Here is a 20,953-nt window from a genome sequence, read left to right on the forward strand (position 1 = left end):
GCACTGCTGTGGATGTATTTGCAGATAATTTTTGGAAGCTGAATAACCCCTTTAATTCAGATAACAGGGTAATTTCCTGATAGGAGATTCCATTTACAGTGAATGACACAAAAACAACCCCTTTAAAAAAAGAAACCATGGATTTGGCCTCTCTAACCTCGTGTGGCCGTCAATGGTGAAGAAGCTGCAACTTCTACTCGAATGACTTAGCTTTTAGTGACAGCTGTATAAATAAATGACTATCCGTGGAATGTATTCATGCCGTGGGTAAGATAATAGTTTTCTATTCTGGGACATGGAGGAGGAGCATTTGTGTTAGAATAGAGCCCCCTTTATGAAGTCTCTAGGCTCTAACCTCTAGGGTAACCTATTCAAATCAAAATACATTTCAGTTTGTGTATTATTCCAAATAGTGTTAAAATATATCTTATTTTACTAAATCATAAAGTTAATCTGTGAGCATATACCCCCCCGCCCATTTAGTGTTTTTATTAGGATTGATTCCTGGAACACTGTGTGTGTGTGTGTGTGGGGGGGGGGGTTAGAAAAAAATATATTCGTTAGTTGATCTGTGCAAACAAAAGTGGTGAAACATCAAACAAACAGGAGGATAAAATCAGAGGTCAGAGTGTATACCAAAGTAGAAAGGAGTGCGGACTGGAGTGTCCACAAAGTCCAGCGATGAGAGCTCGGCTGCTCTCTGTTCTCCTGCTCTTCGGGGCAACCTGGCTTGCCCAGGCCGCTGAAGGTAGGTAGATCTGGGAATGTGGCTGTTTATACCTGTAGAATTGTAGCAGCATTTGTTTGGGTTATTGAGTTCTATTCCAAGTTTATTTATGGAGTATAAGGATATATTCATATACGTGATGTAAACTTTACCAATATCAATACTAGGATTGAGCCGATCTTGAGATTTCAGGATCGATTTTAAAATCCGATTTCCGATGATTTTCCAGCCAATCCCGATGGCGATCGTGAAATTTGCTCGATCGCCGATCAAGATCCGATCTTTTCCGATCCCGATCGCTCAACCCTATTAATGATATATACATGAATGGGGTTGAACCGATCTTGAGATAACCCCGATCCCGCCGGAAAAGATCGGGATTGGAATTCTGATCGCGATCGTGAAATTTATGCAATCGCCGATCAGAATCTGATCGTTTCCGATCCCGATCACTCAACCCTAATCAGTACATATTAATACATATTGTTTGGCGTCTTTAGGTATCTCCTCCAGTTCATATGTTATCTATATCCAAGTGTCTACTTAAAGCTAAGGACCCACGGGCTGGAACAGCCATGCTAAAGCGCTGCGGGAACAACCGTGGCGTGAACGCATTGCGGTTCTTCCGGCAGCACTTTGAACAGAAAGTTCACAGAGTTTTCCTCCGCGGACTTTCTGTTACAATTATATCTATGGGAAATTCGCCGGCGTTTTTGTAGATATAATTGACATGCTGCGATTTTCAAAACCGCAACGGTTTTGGAAATCACAGCTTGTCCGGTGTTGCAATTTTTTCCGCAAAGTGGGCATGGGCTTCGCATAAATCCCATCCACTTTGCAAGTACAGCAAAACGCCGCGATTTTTCACTCTGCGTTTCCGGCCCATGGGTCCCCGGCCTTAAGGGGTTTATATTGCTGAAACTCCTGCATAGGAGCTATAAAGCAAAAAATTTAGATTTTTTATGAATATCATTTTCTAGGTTGCTTTTTTTTTCATTTTAGAAGCAGGTTGAAAAAGTTCTCATAGTATTTAATTCTACGTTTTTATACTATAATTATTTTATAACCAAAGATGTGTACTAGGTATGACTTCAGATATTAAACCACTGCATTACATTTGTGGGTTTTTTACTATATTTTTTCTCATACTTTCACAGTCAACTCATGACTTGAAAAGGAAAATTCCTCTTTTTTTTTTTGTAAGAAAATAACAGCGCATTGACCTTGCTGAGTCAATAGATGTGCAAAATCGGCAAATAAACATGTGATGAAACAGGGAGCAAACATCAAAGGGCTTGGGATTAAATATTACTGTTGTATGATAAAACTATACGATAGGACTATGGTTATAGAAAGATTTTACCAAATACTATCAATAACAAGGAGAATTTATATTTTCACATTTATTGGGATGATAGGATTGGGTCCGCCATTATAAATCATCTCTTTTTGGAATTAAACATGCTTCACACTGTCATAGCTTCTAATGGGAATTTATAGCGCACTAAGAAATGCTTCATAAATTCATACGTTTACACTATATTAAACTTGGTCTACTTTGTACAAGAAAATTTGAGCCATATTCATTCTTTTCTGTTTCATAAATGTGTCATCAAGTAGGATCCGTCTAAACCATGTCCTGCCATATTGTTCTGTTCTTTTTGGTGCATAAGTATATACGCTCATAAGTATATATATACTAGCCTCTGGCCACAACTTTGTCTGCGTGTTTTTGGCGTCGATGATCTGCCTATATTCAGCAAATTGCTGCCCTCGATGGTTCACCTACTCCGGCATTTCGGCAGTTCTCAAGCTGCCCTGCTGCTCAACTTGTTCCTCGTGCTGTGCCTGTGATTGTTTTGGCATCTCAGCAGCTCACTGGAATGCCATATCATGAGCGTGTTTATGGCATTGATGATCCACTTGCTCCAGCGTTTTGGCAGCTGTCAAGATGGCCTGCCACTGAACTTGTTCCTCGCGCTGTGCCCATGATTGTTCTGGCAGTTCGCTGGGATGCCATATAATGAGAGTGTTGTTGGTGTTGATGATCTGCCTGCTCTGGCATTTCGGCAGCTCTCAAGCTTCTCCGCTTGAGAACTCTGTTGACTTCTGGCTACCTTCATAGCTCTCGTTGTGTTAGAATTTTGCGACAAATTACATTTTCTTTTTCCCCGCATGTTTAAAATTGGCAGACTGCCAATTTGGATTAAAGGGGTTTTCCCATGTCAGTGTGTCAGCACTGGAGCAGATCAGATAATATGTAAATGCTTGTACACAATGGATTCAGTGTTATCTGTGTTTTAACATAGAGAGATAACAGACCTGGCTTTATTAGAAAACTCCAATTAACTGATAGTCCTGGCAGAAAAAGCAGTGTAATATAGTATATGAACATAAATTCATAACAGTTGTGAAGCCATGTCATTTACCGGGATAAAAAGTAGCTTATGTGTTAATCGAGGTTACAAACTATCTATGCGCCAAATTTCATTCAAATCTGTTCAGCTGTTTTTTTTTTTTTGTGATTGAGTAACAAACATACAAATTTTCACATTCATTTATAATATTAGTAGGAAGGATGTTGATAAATTTTGTAGTAAATGTAGACAGAAAAGTGTCAGACTTCTATTGATAAATATTCTCCAATGTGTCCACCATAAAGTCATAGAAGACCAGAATAAAACATTCTAAAATATCCCTACGTGTTGCAGGCAGCCCGCTGGATGTTTTAACCTGGTCAATAGTTAGTAGGCAGTTAAAGGGATTGTCCAGGATATTTTTCAGTATAAAAAATAATAGAAACTGGGGGGAAACGCTGCGGACCCCATTATAGACTATTGGGTACACAGGTTTCCTCATCTACCGCTTTTTAAGAATACAGGGTCTCCAACTTTCAGGTCCCCATGTTAGTGTATGTAACTGTATGATAAGTGTGATGCTAAATCTGAATATAAATTGTCTACTACAGGAATATAGGTCAGTAGTTCTCCATATATGTCCTGCATGGTGCTGAGGCTGTTTCTGAGTGTGAGAGAGTTATGGAGCAGATTCTCTTGTACTTACTGTGTGCAGTATATGGCGGCTAGTCTCCATTTACCAGTTTTAGTATATCAGGCACCCCAGATACAATAGGCAAAGGTGAGACTGATAAAAACTGTAGAATATAAGCCATATAATGACCAGAGATAGCGTTACTCCTCATGTACACAAACATAGCAGCTTATCTTGAGAAGGCTCCGGAAACAACAGGTATACTTTAAGGGTATGTTCACACTGGGGTTATTTTCCACCACAAATTAGCTCCTACAACCTCTTGTTGATTTCTGTAAGAGACAGCCTGACAAGCATGACCTATATGTTGACGGTCCATTGCAACAGACAAAATATTGGTGATGTGAATAGCCCCCAGTCACAGACATTGAAAGTAATGCAGCCGTGTGACGGCCATTTACAATGTTTGTGTCTATAAGGAATTTCTTAAATACATTTGTCACTGCTGGTTTATCTAATACTATTCCAAAATCTCCTAACTCCTATCTAAGGGTAAAAATGTGATTCTTCTTCACTGACCAGGATCACTGCCTTCCTGTGTTCTTGTTACAGAGTCCTGTGCCGGGAGATGTTTCAGTGGATTCGATGCGAACAAGAAATGTCAATGTGATAATTTATGTATATATTACAAGAGCTGCTGCGATGACTACATTTCAATCTGCAAACCAAAAGGTAAGAAGGGAACAACTCCACAGTATTGATATATTTCTGTTACTTGTATAGCTCCAACATATCCCTAGCACCTTACAGACATTGCATGTTGTTGTCCTATATAGGGATCACTATCTAAATTCCCTATCAGTATGTCTTTTGTGGGGATATCGTCACTCCATAGGGAGAGAACCACCATTTAGGTGTGTGGAGTCTTATTAAGCCATGAGCGCTCCACTGTGCAAAGGAACATGGGAAGAATATGCAAATCTGACTTCCATGATGTAATTAGGAAGTCAGTGCCTCAAGAATGCACACCAATAGAGGGCGCTGACTAAGAATGTGCAAGTCTGTCTTCCATGATGTAATTAGGAAGACTCAGTCAAGCAAACCAATAGAGGGCGCTCCCTTTAACATCATGCCGACCTTCTCAGAGGCCTATTGGCTTGCTGACATGCTTCCGGTGCACGGTGGAAGCTCATTAGCATATGGATAAAAACGGACTTACTCAAAATCTACTGAGACAATTTACATACAAAAGGTAGGTGTGGAATAGCCTTTCTCAAGCCTATGCAAGGATGTGCTTATCTAAAAATTACTTTTCCCAATGATAGAGCCCCTTTAAATGATAGACATTAAGTGGATCTACTGTATGGTCTTCTGTTACAGAGACACGAGGAGATGTTTTTGACACTCCTGAAGACGAGTACAATTACGATATGTTTAATGAGACAACAGATTCAGAGTTGACTCAGCTTACAACATCTTCAGATGAGCTGGTGGCATCTACTCCTGAAATGGAAGTCATCACTACAACACCACCTGCCACAGAAGAAAGCCCCGAGGAACTCTGTAGTGGGAGACCCTTTGATGCTTTTACAAACTTTAAAAATGGCTCTGTCTATGCCTTCCGAGGTATGGAGGCGCATCCGTAACACAATTTGGTTTGGTGATGTATATGTGATTTTTATTTTGTAACAAATCAGTTGGGAGTTAATACCTAACGTACTAGCTGATGCCATTTTTTTTATCTTATAAAGGAAAATACTTTTATGAACTTGATGATAAACGTGCATTGGATGGATACCCAAAACTCATCAAGGACGTATGGGGTATAGAAGGTCCTATAGATGCTGCATTCACTCGCCTGAACTGCCAGGGGAAGACTTATCTGTTTAAGGTGGGAAGGTCATTTTCTATTTTTAATTTTTGAATTTTCCTTTGCAATTTCTATGCCTAACAATGCTCAGAAAACACAAATGGAACATTTGTTTGATGCTGAAGAAGAAGATGACAGATATGGATGTTGATAACCACGTTGTACCAGAACTACCATAAATAGCACATTAAGAGGTATAAGGCTGGAGTTTTTTTGGTGAGGATTTTGACGCGGAATCCGCCTCAAAATCCGCCTCCCCATTGACTTCTATAGGATTCGCTAGCTTTTTTTTCCGCTAGCGTTTATTTTCCGCTAGCAGAAAAAAAGAAGCAAGCTGACCTTTCTTCAGGCAGATTCCACCTGAAAAAAAACAATGGGAGGCAGAAAAACCATGTTGCTGTTTTTGATGTGGTTTTTGACAAAAAACACTTCAAAAACTGCTAGCGTTTTTTTCAAGGTCCATACACTGTGCTGGAGGAAAAAAACAAAAACTAAAAATGCCTCAAAAAATGCTTCAAAAAATGCCTCATGTAAAAAAAAAAAAAGCTTCTAAAAACCATTTCCTAATTCCTGAAGCAATGGAATACCGAATGCAACTGCAAGCGGTGTGCCAGTGAAAACACACGGACCCCATAAACTATAATGGGGTCCGTGTGCTTGCTGCCAGATCTCCGCAGGGATCATGCGGACAAGAAAGTAGTTCACAAGCTACTTTCCTGCACGTAAGATTCGTGTGGGCAGCGTGCGGCAAGCACACGGACCACATTATAGTATATGGGGTCCGTGTGCTTTCACTGCACGCCGCATGCAGTTATGTTCAGTATTCCGTTCGGGGAGTCCCCATGTTGACTGTCCGAACACAATACCGAACACAGATGTGAATGAATGGTAAGCTTCTTATATGAAGAGGTAAACTATAGAGCTAAGGATGGAAATGTCTTTGAGAAGTCTTACTGTTAGGGGAAGACAGTTTAGGGACATGGTGATGGCAGAAGAGGGAAGGTGGAGGAGACCAGACCTAGTAATATCTTTTTAATTTTAATGGTTAAAATAAATGTCCACCACTGAACGCCATAAATACGTTTACATGCTAGGCCTGTTGCAGACAACCGTGTTGCAATCGGCCTGCCATGAATTAATAGCATGGGCAGCACGCGCACCTCCTTTTGAAATCTGCTCCTCACCATAAATTAGCAAACTCTGGCAGGGCAATGTCTATCTAGACCAGAGAGGAAAACACCAGTCTTGCCTAATGTCCATCTTTTAACAACAGTGTGATCTGAAAGTCATCAGGCTACTTAATCTGAATGACCAAAATAGCCATAAATCTAATGCTAGGGTCACATGGGGAACAAAAAGATGGAAACCCTGTCCGCTTATAAAGCGGTTACACATGGAGACCTGCACACCTCATAGACTATAATGGTGTCCACTGGTTTTCCGCCCAATTTACTGTGAAAACAGCAGAGAGTAAAGTCCTCTTTGCAGGACTTTTCTCTCCACTGATTTTAAGCTGGATGTGGGGTAAAGTCTCACACGGAAACTCTATTGTGATCTTTGAGTCCAGTATTAAAAGAGTCCAGGCTAAACATAATTTTCTAATTAGGCCGGGGAGGTGAAAAAAAAGCAAAAAAACTCCCCCATACTCACCTGTCCCCAATGTGCCGGTGTCCTCCCAGCCCAGCATGGTCCTGCAGCTCAGATGTCTACTTGCTGTGGAATTTCCCGTTAGCTGTGACGTCCCAGTTCCCTCCCGGTGAGGCTGCTGATTGGCCTCAGCATTCACATGACTGCTTAGACCAATTGGAGGCCTCAGTGGTCTCGGGAAAGGTACCGGGGATGCAGCGCCGCACCTTCCATGAGGAGACCTGAAGTGACTGCTTCAGGCGGCGCTATGCCAGGGCCTCGCGGAGGGCGGAATTTTTGCTTACCAGGCTAAGCCAGTCCAGGACAAGCTGTCCTGGACTGGCTTAGCATCACCGTCACCGAGCGGTGGATTGGGGAGGCCACTGGAGCCGCGCTGCTCCAGCAGCCTCCCTTCACGCTCAGGCAGAGAGCAGGTCCTCCCCTTGCCTGCTCTCTGCCTGCTAATACCGCTCCGCCACGCCCCCTTCGCTCCGCCCCCTCTGCCCCCCGGGGGGGTGCTTTCTGTCGTTCGCCTCGGGCGGCGAAACAGGTAGGTTCAACCCTGCGGGGATGTCACAGGTAGTGCGGTGGGTACTTCCGGCAGAAGACAACAGAGCTGCAGGACCGGATGGCGTGGGGAGGTGCCGGAGCACTGTGGACAAGTGAGTATAATTATCTTTATTTTCACCTCCCCTGGCCTAATTAATGAATACAGTTTTAGCCTGGATAACCCCTTTAAGCCTTAGATTTCGATTAACATTTGTAACGTTTTCATTGATGATTATGCAACATTATTATCTATCTATGCTTCATTGACTGATGCTTTACTGGAAAGTAGATAAGAAATCTTCTAGTGGGGCTGTCAATGTACATTCCAGTCCCATTGCGAATAGTTGATGTACGTTCCCCTAGAGTAAGACAGAGGCTTTCACCATTAATGCATGAAGATGTGGCTCTTGAGGGCTTCAATCACATCATGATATAAAATATGAATGAATGAAATAACAATATTAATGATGATAACAGTGACAATTCATAAATACCGCAATAAGTATCATATCTATAAATGTGCTGTGGGCTGTAATACGGCTGAATGACAAGTTTAGTCTGAGCCAAGTGTCAGAATAACCTTGCCAATTATTTTATTTTCCAAGTACAGGCAGCATGAACAGCTGATATGTAGAGAGTATGTGTGTGAAACTAGAGCCACGGGACACATAAGATTAGGGCTAGAGAAATCTGTGCCATTCAGCTTGGAGACAATTGGGCTGGTGTCATTGGAGGCTTCATGGTTTCAGTACAAAATGTAACATGGCTGTCTTGAACTAGATATTGATGGTCTAACCTTAGAATCAATGGGAGTCTAAGGGAGCGTTCACACTACCGTCGGTGTCCGACATGTAGTGTCCGTGACACCTGTCATTTATTTCAATGGGCATCGGGTGCGTTCTTTTGCACTCCGTGCCCGTCCTTCCCTGTCCGCAAGTGAAGATGTCCGACTTCTCAAGCGGACAGAAAAACCCTGCATGCCAAAACTGGGGCCAAAACAGTGGTGAAATGATTTGACTTTAATGTACATCCGTTATTTGATATGATGTCATAATACAACACGTTCTCCTATGTATTCAACTACTGAAGAAATCCATAGTCTTACACCTGCCTGATTTTATAGGGTACACAATACTGGAGGTTTACTGATACAGCCCTGGACCCTGAATACCCTCGTGCCATTAGTGATGGTTTTTCAAACATTCCAGACAATATTGATGCCGCGTTTTCACTTCCAGCCAATACTTACGAAGGGAATGAAAAAGCATACTTCTTTAAAGGTAATATTCACCAATACAGAACCTTTAAGCGATATCAAATACCATATCATATGGGTGATACTTGCAGATCATGTCTCATATTTGCTCTGGATGAGTGATCCAATAATAGAACAAGGAAACTGTGAATGATGTTTGGTGAACCTTAGGTAGGAAAATTATGTTGGTTATTATCAAAAAAAGCAAACCCCTAACATTGTCTAAAGGATCTGTACCCTATTCTAAGTTTATTTATTAGGGAAAAAATAGGGAACAGATTTTCTGTATTTGAAACACAGTGGGGTAGAATTATAAAAATTGTATAAAAAAACTTGTTGTAAATGCCAATACCAACCAATCACAGCACAGCTTTCATTACCTGTAGAATGTTTGAAAAATGAAAGCTGTGCTGTGATTGGTGGCTATGGACAACTAAGGCTAAGGCCTCACATAGCGGGCCGCAGTAACAAAATGCTGCGGGAAAAATCATGGCGGCAACGCATCGCGGTTTTTGCTGTAGTGCTTTTCTCAGAAAGTCCGAAGAGTTTTGTTCTGTGAACTTTCTGCTTCCATTATAGGGAAAACGCCAGTCTTCCAGTAGGTATATGGGGTTCGCTAGAAATGGGGTTCTGGAATTTGTATTGTGTCCACTCCTCATATTTTTCCGCAAGGTGTGTATTAGATTCGCTATCCTATCCACCTTGCAGTGACTGTAAAATACTGTGTTTTTTTTCTACAGTGTTTCTGCCGCAGTCTAACCGTAGATTTTACGCCATGTGGGTCCCTGGCCTAAGTCAGTTTTCATAAATCTGCCCCACTGACTTAGAGCAATGGACTGTATAACAATTCTGTAATATAACTGTCCACTACAATCGGCTCACATATTCCTACATATTCCTATAAAACAGTTCTGTAAGTTTAGAGTTGAAGGAATTGCCTATTTCAGTGTTTTTTGGGGTTTTCCGGACTTAGACTTATTCTTAGGCTATGTCCTCAATCTGGGATCTATGAAGGTCCAGCACACAGGACCCCGCAGATAAGCTGGTTAAGTTAGTTGTAGCGTTCGGGTGAGCCCTGGGGTGTCTTCACTGAATACCAAGCACAGAGCCATACATTGTATAGGGACTAAACAATGCTTTAATGGGACTGAGCTGCTGCTGTGCCATGTAACCGCAGCTTCTTCAAACAGCTGAGTGATGGGGTCCTGGATATCAGACCCCTATAGAACACATCTATATCCTATACTAAGGACAGGTCATCAATGTATAAATCCTGAAAAACCCCTTACATAAACTTGAGAATGCTGCATGACATCCAATTGGGTTACAGGTCACATATTTCAAAGTGCACACCATGTTAATATTTAGAGATGAGCGAACACTGTTCGGATCAGCCGTTCCGAACAGCACGCTCCCATAGAAATGAATGGAAGCACCTGGCACGTACACTTTGCCGGCGGACGGTCGCCGTGCCAGGTGCTTCCATTCATTTCTATGGGAGCGTGCTGTTCGGAACGGCTGATCCGAACAGTGTTCGCTCATCTCTATTAATATTATGTGCTGTATGTTACTCCATGTTCCCTTTTGGGTCTGACTGACAGGGTCCCACCAATCCTGAGATTGACAGGGCCATGACACTGCTTTAGAATGACAAACTCTTAAAGTTCTTCCTTGCACAGTGAAGCTCATAGTTACCTGATGTGCAGGAACTGCAGCCCAGCCCCATTTCTATGTATAGAGCTGTCCCCGTGCTCTAGTACCCTGCACAGCGTCCTCCTCCACCTGCTATGTAGGGAAAAACATTAAAGGGTATGAAGCAGTAAAGCAGTGCTACAACCTCTTCAGTCTCATGATCAGTGGCGATCCCAGCAACCAGACTGCACTAACCAGAAAGTGATGGCAAATTGATGTCTATGATGTGAATAACCAATAACTGTAAATGCATGCTTATTCGCCATAGGTAGTAGGTATTGGCAGTATGAGTTCAAAAACCAGCCTACCATTGAAGAGTGTATGGCCTCATCCCCATCAGACCTGTTCACACGATACGTAATGATCCACTATGATAGCTGGGAACAAGACTTTGACTATATCTTTGGAGCGTGGTTCAAAGGTAAGTGTAGAGAAAAATTAAGTTTTTCAATAGTTTTACATATATATATATATATATATGTTATGTCAATATACTAGAAGACACAGTTATTGTTATTACTGGAATGTGGCACTTTACTTCACTGTCTTATACCAATATTCTCTGTGTAGTCCAGGCTCCCCCGGTGTATACAATAGGAGTTAGCTGATATATCAATGGTGTGGCCATTCCTGTGTTAGTTGAAGACTTGTGCCCTGCGTTGACAGTGAATGTTGCAGTGCTAGAAACATTGTGCTCCAATCTGTGTAGGTAGTCCTGAGGTGCGGCCATATAACTATCTGCTGCCAATGCTGAGCATTTGTGTAGCAAATGCATGAGAGACAGAGAGAACTACTGTCATAATAATGTGTGGGCCTATTCACCCACCAAGGAGATGGTGCCACTTTACAATGGCATTTCTGCAAAATCTCTGAGGTTTTCTTAATTTATCAATTAATGTTACAATGCACACAGAGCATTGCCTAGATCAGTGATGGCGAACCTTTTAAAGACTGAGTGCCCAAAACCCACTAATTTATCACAATGTGCCAACATGGCAATTTAACCTTAATACTGTGCAGATCCACAATTGGGGACAATTACAGATGGTCTGTAATAATATCACTTGTCAGCTATAAAACATATAATGTGTAATAAAAATAGTGAAGGGCTCCACACAGTACAATCTGCTCCACAGTGGGCTCCACACAGTACAATCTGCTGCAAAGTGGTCCCCACACCGTACAATCTGCTACAAAGTGGCCCCCACACACAACAATCTGCTACAAAGTGGCCCATACACAGTACAATCTGCTCCACAGTGGGCTCCACACAGTACAATCTGCTGCAAAGTGGTCCCCACACAGTACAATCTGCTACAAAGTGGCCCCCACACACTACAATCTGCTACAAAGTGGCCCATACACAGTACAATCTGCTCCACAGTGGGCTCCACACAGTACAATCTGCTGCAAAGTGGTCCCCACACAGTACAATCTGCTACAAAGTGGCCCCCACACACTACAATCTGCTACAAAGTGGTCCATACACAGTACAATCTGCTGCAAAGTGGTCCCCACACAGTACAATTTGCTCCACAGTGGGCTACACAGTACAATCTGCTACAAAGTGGCCCATACACAGTACAATCTGCTCCACAGTGGGCTCCACACAGTACAATCTGCTGCAAAGTGGTCCCCACACAGTACAATCTGCTACAAAGTGGCCCCCACACACTACAATCTGCTACAAAGTGGTCCATACACAGTACAATCTGCTGCAAAGTGGTCCCCACACAGTACAATTTGCTCCACAGTGGGCTACACAGTACAATCTGCTACAAAGTGGCCCATACACAGTACAATTTGCTCCACATAGTACAATCTATTGCAAAGTGGCCCCCACACAGTACAATCTCCTGCAAAGTGGCCCCCACACAGTACAAACTGTTCCACAGATGGGTGCCCTCAGAGAGGACTCTGAGTCCACCTCTGGCACGCGTGCCATAGGTTTGCCTTCACGGCCTAGACTGAACACAATACTTCCCAGCTGAATGCAGGACTGTATATAGCAAATGTAGTAAAGTTAACCCAGAAGAAGGTTAAACTGCTGCAGCATGATATTGTATGAAAGGTAACTATCACCAATGTGGAGTCATTCACTTATCTTGCTGCAACAATTTATCCCAGAAAGTTTGGTTAAAGCCTGTAGCTCATGACCGTGTACTAACCAGCGGCCATGCATGAATGGCACAGGCGACGAACAGGCGACACCATGCGCCGGCCGTCCTTCCTTCCGCGGCACCTTTCATACAATGAACAGAAATGAACCCGGATAGCACACTGACCTTTCATATGGTCGTTTGCAAGGGGTTTTACTCGAGTCGTAACATCTGTATATACAAGCGTTTATCCTCTGGATCTGAACAAGAATACAGTATATTCGGGCAACACGGTGGCTCAGTGGTTAGCACTGCAGCCTTGCAGTCATGGGTTCAAATCCTACCAAGACAACATCTGCAAGGAGTTTGTATGTTCTCCCTGAGTTTGTGTGGATTTCCTCCCATACTCCAAAAACATACAAAGATCTTGAAAATAGTGAGTAATTGAAACCCACCATATATTGGAAAGTATTCTACAATATTCCTGTGCATTGTAGCTTCAGTCAGCCGGGAAGTTCTAGACTCAGGTCAACATTAAGTTATTAAGTATATGCAATCTTGAAACCGCTGCAGTTTACATGTGTTTCATGTATTGTAATCTTTATGATGAGCAGTTGTGGAATATGTTATTATTTACAGTCCTATGAAAAAGTTTGGGCGCCCCTATTAATCTTAATCATTTTTAGTTCTAAATATTTTGGTGTTTGCAACAGCCATTTCAGTTTGATATATCTAATAACTGATGGACACAGTAATATTTCAGGATTGAAATGAGGTTTATTGTACTAACAGAAAATGCGCAATATGCATTAAACCAAAATTTGACCGGTGCAAAAATATGGGCACCTCAACAGAAAAGTGACATTAATATTTAGTACATCCTCCTTTTGCAAAGATCACAGCCTCTAGTCGCTTCCTGTAGCTTTTAATCAGTTCCTGGATCCTGGATAAAGGTATTTTGGACCATTTCTTTCTACAAAACAATTCAAGTTCAGTTAAGTTTGATGGTCGCCGAGCATGGACAGCCCGCTCTCAAATTATCTGAAAACAAAGATTGTTCAACATAGTTGTTCAGGGGAAGGATACAAAACGTTGTCTCAGAGATTTAACCTATCAGTTTCCACTGTGAGGAACATAGTAAGGAAATGGAAGACCACAGGGACAGTTCTTGTTAAGCCCAGAAGTGGCAGGCCAAGAAAAATATCAGAAAGGCAGAGAAGAAGAATGGTGAGAACAGTCAAGGACAATCCACAGACCACCTCCAAAGAGCTGCAGCATCATCTTGCTGCAGATGGTGTCACTGTGCATCAGTCAGCAATACAGCGCACTTTGCACAAGGAGAAGCTGTATGGGAGAGTGATGAGAAAGAAGCTGTTTCTGCACGTACGCCACAAATAGAGTTGCCTGAGGTATGCAAAAGCACATTTGGAGAAGCCAACTTCATTTTGGAAACAAAGATTGAGTTGTTTGGTTATAAAAAAAAAAGGCGTTATGCATGGCGTCCAAAAAGAAACAGCATTCCAAGAAAAACACTTGCTACCCACTGTAAAATTTGGTGGAGGTTCCATCATGCTTTGGGGCTGTGTGGCCAATGCCAGCCCCCGGGAATCTTGTTAAAGTTGAGAGTCGCATGGATTCCACTCAGTATCAGCAGATTCTTGAGAATAATGTTCAAGAATCAGTGACGAAGTTGAAGTTACGCCGGGGATGGATATTTCAGCAAGACAATGATCCAAAACACTGCTCCAAATCCTCAGGCATTCATGCAGAGGAACAATTACAATGTTCTGGAATGGCCATCCCAGTCCCCAGACCTGAATACCATTGAACATCTGTGGGATGATTTGAAGCGGGCTGTCCATGCTCGGCGACCATCTAACTTAACTGAACTTGAATTGTTTGTCCAAAATACCTTTATCCAGGAACTGATTAAAAGCTACAGGAAGCGACTAGAGGCTGTTATCTTTGCAAAAGGAGGATCTACTAAATATTAATGTCACTTTTCTGTTGAGGTGCCCATACTTTTGCACCGGTCAAATTTTGGTTTAATGCATATTGCACATTTTCTGTTAGTACAATAAACCTCATTTCAATCCTGAAATATTACTGTGTCCATCAGTTATTAGATATATCAAACTGAAATGGCTGCTGCAAACACCAAAATATTTAGAACTAAAAATGATTAAGATTAATAGGGGTGCCCAAACTTTTTCATAGGACTGTATATGTATTTCTTATTTCATATATATTTACAGATAGCAATGATGTTCCCCGCTATATAAGCAAAGACTGGAAAGGAGTCCCAAATGGAGTTGATGCTGTGTTGCCCAGCAGATTATATATTCCTGAAAAGAAAAAATCTGCTCCACGTCGTAGTAAGAAGCGAAAGAATAACCGAAGGAGGAGCCGCAAGAGAAGACCAAGCTTGGATGATACCTTCCACATACTAGATGACCTTCTCAGCTACAATTACGATTATAACTATAATGTAGAGGATGATCCGGATTGGGTTCCTCCTGAAAGTCAACCAAAATGCCAACCAGTACAAAGTGTTTACTTCTTTAAAAATGGTGTGTATGATCCTAGAGCTTACGGGTTGTTTGGCGGACTAAACAATGGACTAAAGATAAATCCAGTGAAGACGCTTCTTTAAAAGGGTTGTCCAACACGTTCAGTTGTAGAATATAGAACAAACCCTAACTAATATATAGAGCTCTCCTTTTAAAACTTCACAAATGACTTGATGTCGCTGACCAAGGCAAAAGATTTACTAGGGCGGGGCCAGGGCGGGCCTGTGGGCAGGCCTATGGGTGGGCCCGGGCGGGCTTGTGGGTGGGGCCGGCGTCTGTGGGCAGGGCCAGGCATGTGGGCGGGGTCGGGCGGATCGTGAGAGCAGGAGACAGCGGCGTTCTGTGGCCGCCCAGGGATTCCCGGTGTCTGTTTGTTCACAGCCCTGCCTGCCAGTGTCCGGAGATGACTCTCAGCCTGCACTGTGAACAACCAGACACCGGGGATCCCTGCATCCCGCGATCGACCCATACGTCCTTTGCGATCTACCAGTAGATCGCAATCGACGTATTGGGCACCCCTGGTCTACGGTATCTATTCTGCTGTATTCTATTTACTTATTTACATGTATAGCTGTCTAGACACTTTTTTTTTTTTTAATGAACTGTAACTAGGGCTTATTTTCGAGGTAGGTCTTATTTTAGTATTTTTTTTTATTTTACATTTGCAAACACTGGATAGGTGTTATTATGTCAGACAACCCTTTTAGTCGAAACAATAGCATGAAATTAAACTCAGATACCTTCACATTCGAGGTACATGTTCACCATATACACAGGGGAATTCTCTGTCTATAACCACGCGTATATAATGCTACCAAAACAAATACTGTGTATTACATGTAATTTTTTTTACAATAGGTGTGATGGGCAAACAATATACAGTAGCATAGGCTGGAACTATACATTGTATACATGTTTGCACCGAATATATACCACTACTGACACAACGTTTAAGAGAGCCTGCTTACACATGGACGTGACAAAATGCTCTGGATTCAGCTTTTATTTTTGCAGATTTTGTTGCAATTTCTTGAGCCAAACCCAGTAATGGCTACAAAGGGAATGGAAAATATATAAGAAGCCCTTATACTTCCCCCTTCTGCTCAATCCATTCCTTACTCAAAAAACCGCAACAAAAAAAAGCTGCTTTTCTGTAACAGGGGGTCTCAGCCGTTAAAGGCAAAATCCAGAAAAGACCCATTCAACAGAAGGTCCAGAACGTGATGGGAGGACACTGGAGCATCGGAATTTAAAAGTTAGAGTGGTTATCCATTTTTGCCTGGACAATCCCTTTAAGTGAGAAATTTTGCTATTCATCTAATGTAGAATGTATTTATTTATTTATGTATTATGCTTACTTATATAGCGCCATCATATTCCGCAGCGCTTTACAGATCCCACAATGCTCCACTCCCCGAGTTACTGTTAGATCTATAAATACTAATTATGAATACTTATTCTATGATTTTTTTGGGGTTTTTTTTCATGCGCAGATAAATATTACCGTGTTAACCTTCAGACAAAGCGTGTGGACCGCGTTTCTCCTCGCTACCCTCGATCCATTGCAGAATACTGGCTGGGATGCAAGACGTCTTCTAAGATAAAGAAGTCAAGAGGATAAGGCATTCCTTAGCAATATATTCAAGAAATTAAATTCAACAACCAATCATTTCAAGAATTTTACATCTGTCTATCTCTGACATAACTAAAATGTATTTGTCAATTTTCTGCCATATAAAGATGGATTTATGATCTGGGTGTGATCCTAATAAATAAAAATGAGATAATGGTGGGTTGAATAAAGTTTGTTAAGTCATAACTCCCAAGCAAAGTTTTGCTCTTTTATTGTCACTTTGAATATTGCACAGATGTTGTTCCTGGCGGGATTCAAACCCAGGACTTCAGCGCTGCAATGTTAACCACTAAGCCACCGTGTTGCCTCTAGTATTACCAAATATCTGTACATCGGAAAAGCACTACTGTATATGGGGAAGGTGCTATATTTTCTTACCCTAAAGTCTTCATACACGATTGTGAGCTCACAGGGACAGAAGCTCCATCCATGAAAAATGAATGTTATTATAGGTAACTCCTGTATGTTTAATCCCGTTATCACAGCAATCGGCAACTATAATGGCGTCAAAGGGAGGTGTGCTTCTTGAAATGTGATCACCACCCTAGTATTCTGTCCGCCAATGACAATAGTAAGCTGCTTTCACACGGAGTAACGCTCCGCTCATTCTGACACGTAAACACGAGTCAGAGTGAGCGCTGTAAAACAGAATCCCATTGACTTCAATGAGTGCCGTCTTACATGCACTACACATTGAAATTAATGGGAGGCTTTTTTCCCTATTGCTTTCAATGTTATACACGTGTATCACATTTGAAAGCAATAGGGAAAAAAGCTTCCTATTGATTTTAATGGGTAGCGCTCATATGCCGGCACCCATTCAAGTCAGTGGGAGCTGGTTTTTATGCGCTCATTCTGAACGAGTTTTACGTTCAGAATGAGCGGAGCGTAACTCCGTGTGAAGGCTCCCTAAGGTGGATTAAACTCCTTAGCACCCGCAAGCATCACTATCAGGAATTCATTGTAGGGATGAGGTAGGCGGCTCCTGACAAAAGATTGCACCAGGGCCCACAAGACTTTAGTTACGCCACTGGGGGTTGGTCTGCTTATAGAGCGGTAGCTTCCATACATTATAATGGGAGGAAAATCAGTCAATGAAAAAATTGTTTATCAAGAGGTGGGGTCTTCTCAAAAGAGTGGTCTTCTGGAGACGTTTCATTGTTAAATTTAATAGCTAAAGTTACCAAAATGAGACTATATAAATAATACATTTTAAATACAATTTAAAAATGCAAAAACAGTAACCATGGAATAACATTAATACATTGAAAGTCCCTAAATAAATACCTATTTACAGTATATGTGTAAAGAAAAAATAAAAATCACACAATAAAGTTTTATCATATAACATAAAGGTGTAAAAAAATGTGTCCTTTTTTATTTGTTATACTAATTTAGAAAAAAACATACAAATTAATCACTAATTTATATATACTACAAAATAATTTTTCATGCACTAACACTACTTTATGCCACAAAACACAAGTAGGATAAATATATAAAAAAAAGTATAATAGAATGCATTGGAGAAAAAATGGAGAATGTCCTTGACCCAAAAAATGGGCCTGCTCTTAAAGGGGTTTTTCTGGGCTAAAACAATTAATGACCTATTCTAAGGAAGGGTTGTTATCAATAATCGATTGGTTGGTTTGCAACTCCTGATACCGTCACCGATCAGCTATTGTAAACAGCTGATATACAGAAAATGGAGCAGCGCTGTTCTCTCTGTAGTGGCCACACTTGGTACTACAGATCAGCTCCCATTCAATGAAATGGAAAGCAAGCTGCAATGACTACAAAGAGAACAGCACTGTCTGCTTCCTACTCAATCCTTTGTGTATCACCTGCAGTGAAGAGCTGATCTGTGGTGGACCAGGATGTCACACCCCCATCCAGTCTCATATTAGTGACCTATTTTTAGGATACGTCATCAGTTTTTTTTAGCCAGAAAAGCCCCACTAAGGGGGTTACAATTGCTATAGGGTGGGTATATTCTATTCAATGACCACCATAAATTATTCTTGATTTTGGTAACAAATATTTTACTGACAAGCATGACAATTAAATCAGGCCACAACAATGATCCGCTGGAATAGTAGCTAGCCATTCTGGCTGTCCATGCACAATCCTGAGTGACTAAGTAACATATGAGCTTGAATGAAGACACAGGTCCCTCAAGTCCAACCTATAACTGGTGATCCAGGGGAAGGCAAAAATCTCCATAAGGTTGTGATGCCAGGGAAAAGATTTCCTTCCCATCTCCAAATCCAGCAATTAATATAAAACCCTGGATCAACTTGTCTTCACTAAAATGTAATGCCCATAGTCTGCAATGTTTTTCACCATCACCACATCCAGTGGCAGTGCATTCCCGCTGCTCTTACAGTGTTATAAAATCTGTGTCTATGTTGCTGGTGAAATGTTCTCTCCATGGCGTAGAGGATGTCCCCTTGTCATAGTCACAGGCCAGGGAGTAAAAACGGAATCCCCGAATGTAGTACAAGTACAGATGTGAACCGAGCGTAAACTGAAAACCCCCAAATTTGTTAGGGCCCATTCACACGGGCACAGAGGGGGTGGATTATGGAGCGTAATCCACGTCATAATCCGCCCCCTCACAATGGTGGTCTATGGAGACCGCAACGTTCTTTTTTCCCGCTAGAGGCATGTTGCGGCTAGTGGAAAAAAATAAGCGAGCTGCCCCTCCTTCAGGCGGATTCTGCAGCTCGTTGAGCCACGGTGTCCGCTTGGTGGCAGCAACCTCCGGAGTCGGCCCGTTCATTTCTTCATTTCTCATATTCTTGGCCTTCTCCACACTCTCTAGTTTAGCTATGTTCTCCTTGTACACACGGCCCATTTACAAGGTTTCCAAGTGTACTTGTCTTTGGTTCTAGAACAGACACTTAGGCCGGGGCCCCACATGGCGTTTTACAGTTACTGCACAGCGGACACGCGGTGATGTCATAAACTATCATGATTTTTGGAAGTCACAGCATGTCAATTATACCTATGGAAACACGGCGGTTTCCCTATCAGTATAATGGAAACAAATAGTCCATAGACAAAACCTCTTCAGACTTTCTGTGAAAAGCGCTGCAGGGGACACGTGATGCGGCCTGCTACGGGGGGCCTTACCTCAGGGTTGTATTATTTTGCACTGGTGAAGAGCCTCAGTTTGGATTAGGGCAGATCATATTTTGGTTGATGCTTCATCATTCCCTATTGTCGACCATTTGGGTTTTGCTGTATTTTATATAAGATGATTTGCCACTAGAGGGAATAAGAGATCTGTGTGTCTGAGCCCGGCCATGTGAGCAGTACAGGATGCGAAAGCTGATCCTGACATGAGTTCATTTGCTAACTGTTAAGTGAATTGAATCCAGAATGGTGCAATGTGTGATATGTAGAGTGGATTATTCAGACTGGCTGTTTGCATACTAACAATACCCAAGGTGTCAAAGTTAAAAGTCAAGAGGAACTCTGATGTTCAATGCACTAGACAAAGCCTGAACTGTAGGTGTTTGCACGTCTGCATCAAATACGTGTCTTCTCCAAGCCTCACCTAACAAGGAAACTGTTGGAAAGTGCTGACTTCATTTGATCTTTATCACGACTGCTGCAGTTTTTTCCTGTTTTTTGTTCAGCAAAGGGTATTCGGTGTTTAACCCTTTAAGGACACAGGGTAGTTTAGGCGTTAACGCTTGGCAACTTTTTTTTCAGATCTTCTGTAATTCAGAACTTTTTTTATTTTTCTGTTGACGTAGCTATGTGGGGGTTTATTCTTTGCGTGAGAAGTTGTACTTTTATTTGGCTCCATTATGACTACGGCAATACCAAATTGATATTGGTTTTATTATGCTTTACCACGTAAGGCGAGGGCCCCACGGGACATAAACGCCGCAATTTGCCCGCAGCGGAGACATTCATGCGAATCCCATCCC

General features: G+C 41.9%; 1 protein-coding gene across 1 annotated transcript; it reads left to right on the forward strand.

The window, feature by feature from the left end:
- The first annotated feature begins 681 nt into the window (after nt 1-681).
- VTN (vitronectin) lies at nt 682-17,131 on the forward strand. Its single transcript, XM_075263627.1, has 8 exons — nt 682-748; nt 4,331-4,450; nt 5,099-5,344; nt 5,470-5,609; nt 8,887-9,043; nt 10,979-11,131; nt 15,065-15,379; nt 16,873-17,131. Exons 1-8 carry the CDS (start codon nt 682-684, stop codon nt 16,998-17,000), a joined length of 1,326 nt encoding a protein of 441 aa, XP_075119728.1. The 3' UTR covers nt 17,001-17,131.
- Nucleotides 17,132-20,953: the final 3,822 nt, after the last annotated feature.

Source organism: Leptodactylus fuscus, chromosome 2, assembly GCF_031893055.1.
Source record: "Leptodactylus fuscus isolate aLepFus1 chromosome 2, aLepFus1.hap2, whole genome shotgun sequence".
Taxonomy (NCBI): domain Eukaryota; kingdom Metazoa; phylum Chordata; class Amphibia; order Anura; family Leptodactylidae; genus Leptodactylus; species Leptodactylus fuscus.

Excerpts from the sequence above, each read along its gene's own strand:
- VTN (XM_075263627.1), top strand. The coding sequence starts at position 682 with ATGAGAGCTCGGCTGCTCTCTGTTCTCCTGCTCTTCGGGGCAACCTGG. Across the intron at positions 9,044-10,978 it reads AAAAGCATACTTCTTTAAAG|GTAGTAGGTATTGGCAGTAT; the intron begins GTAATATTCACC and ends TATTCGCCATAG. Across the intron at positions 15,380-16,872 it reads TGTTTACTTCTTTAAAAATG|ATAAATATTACCGTGTTAAC; the intron begins GTGTGTATGATC and ends TTTCATGCGCAG.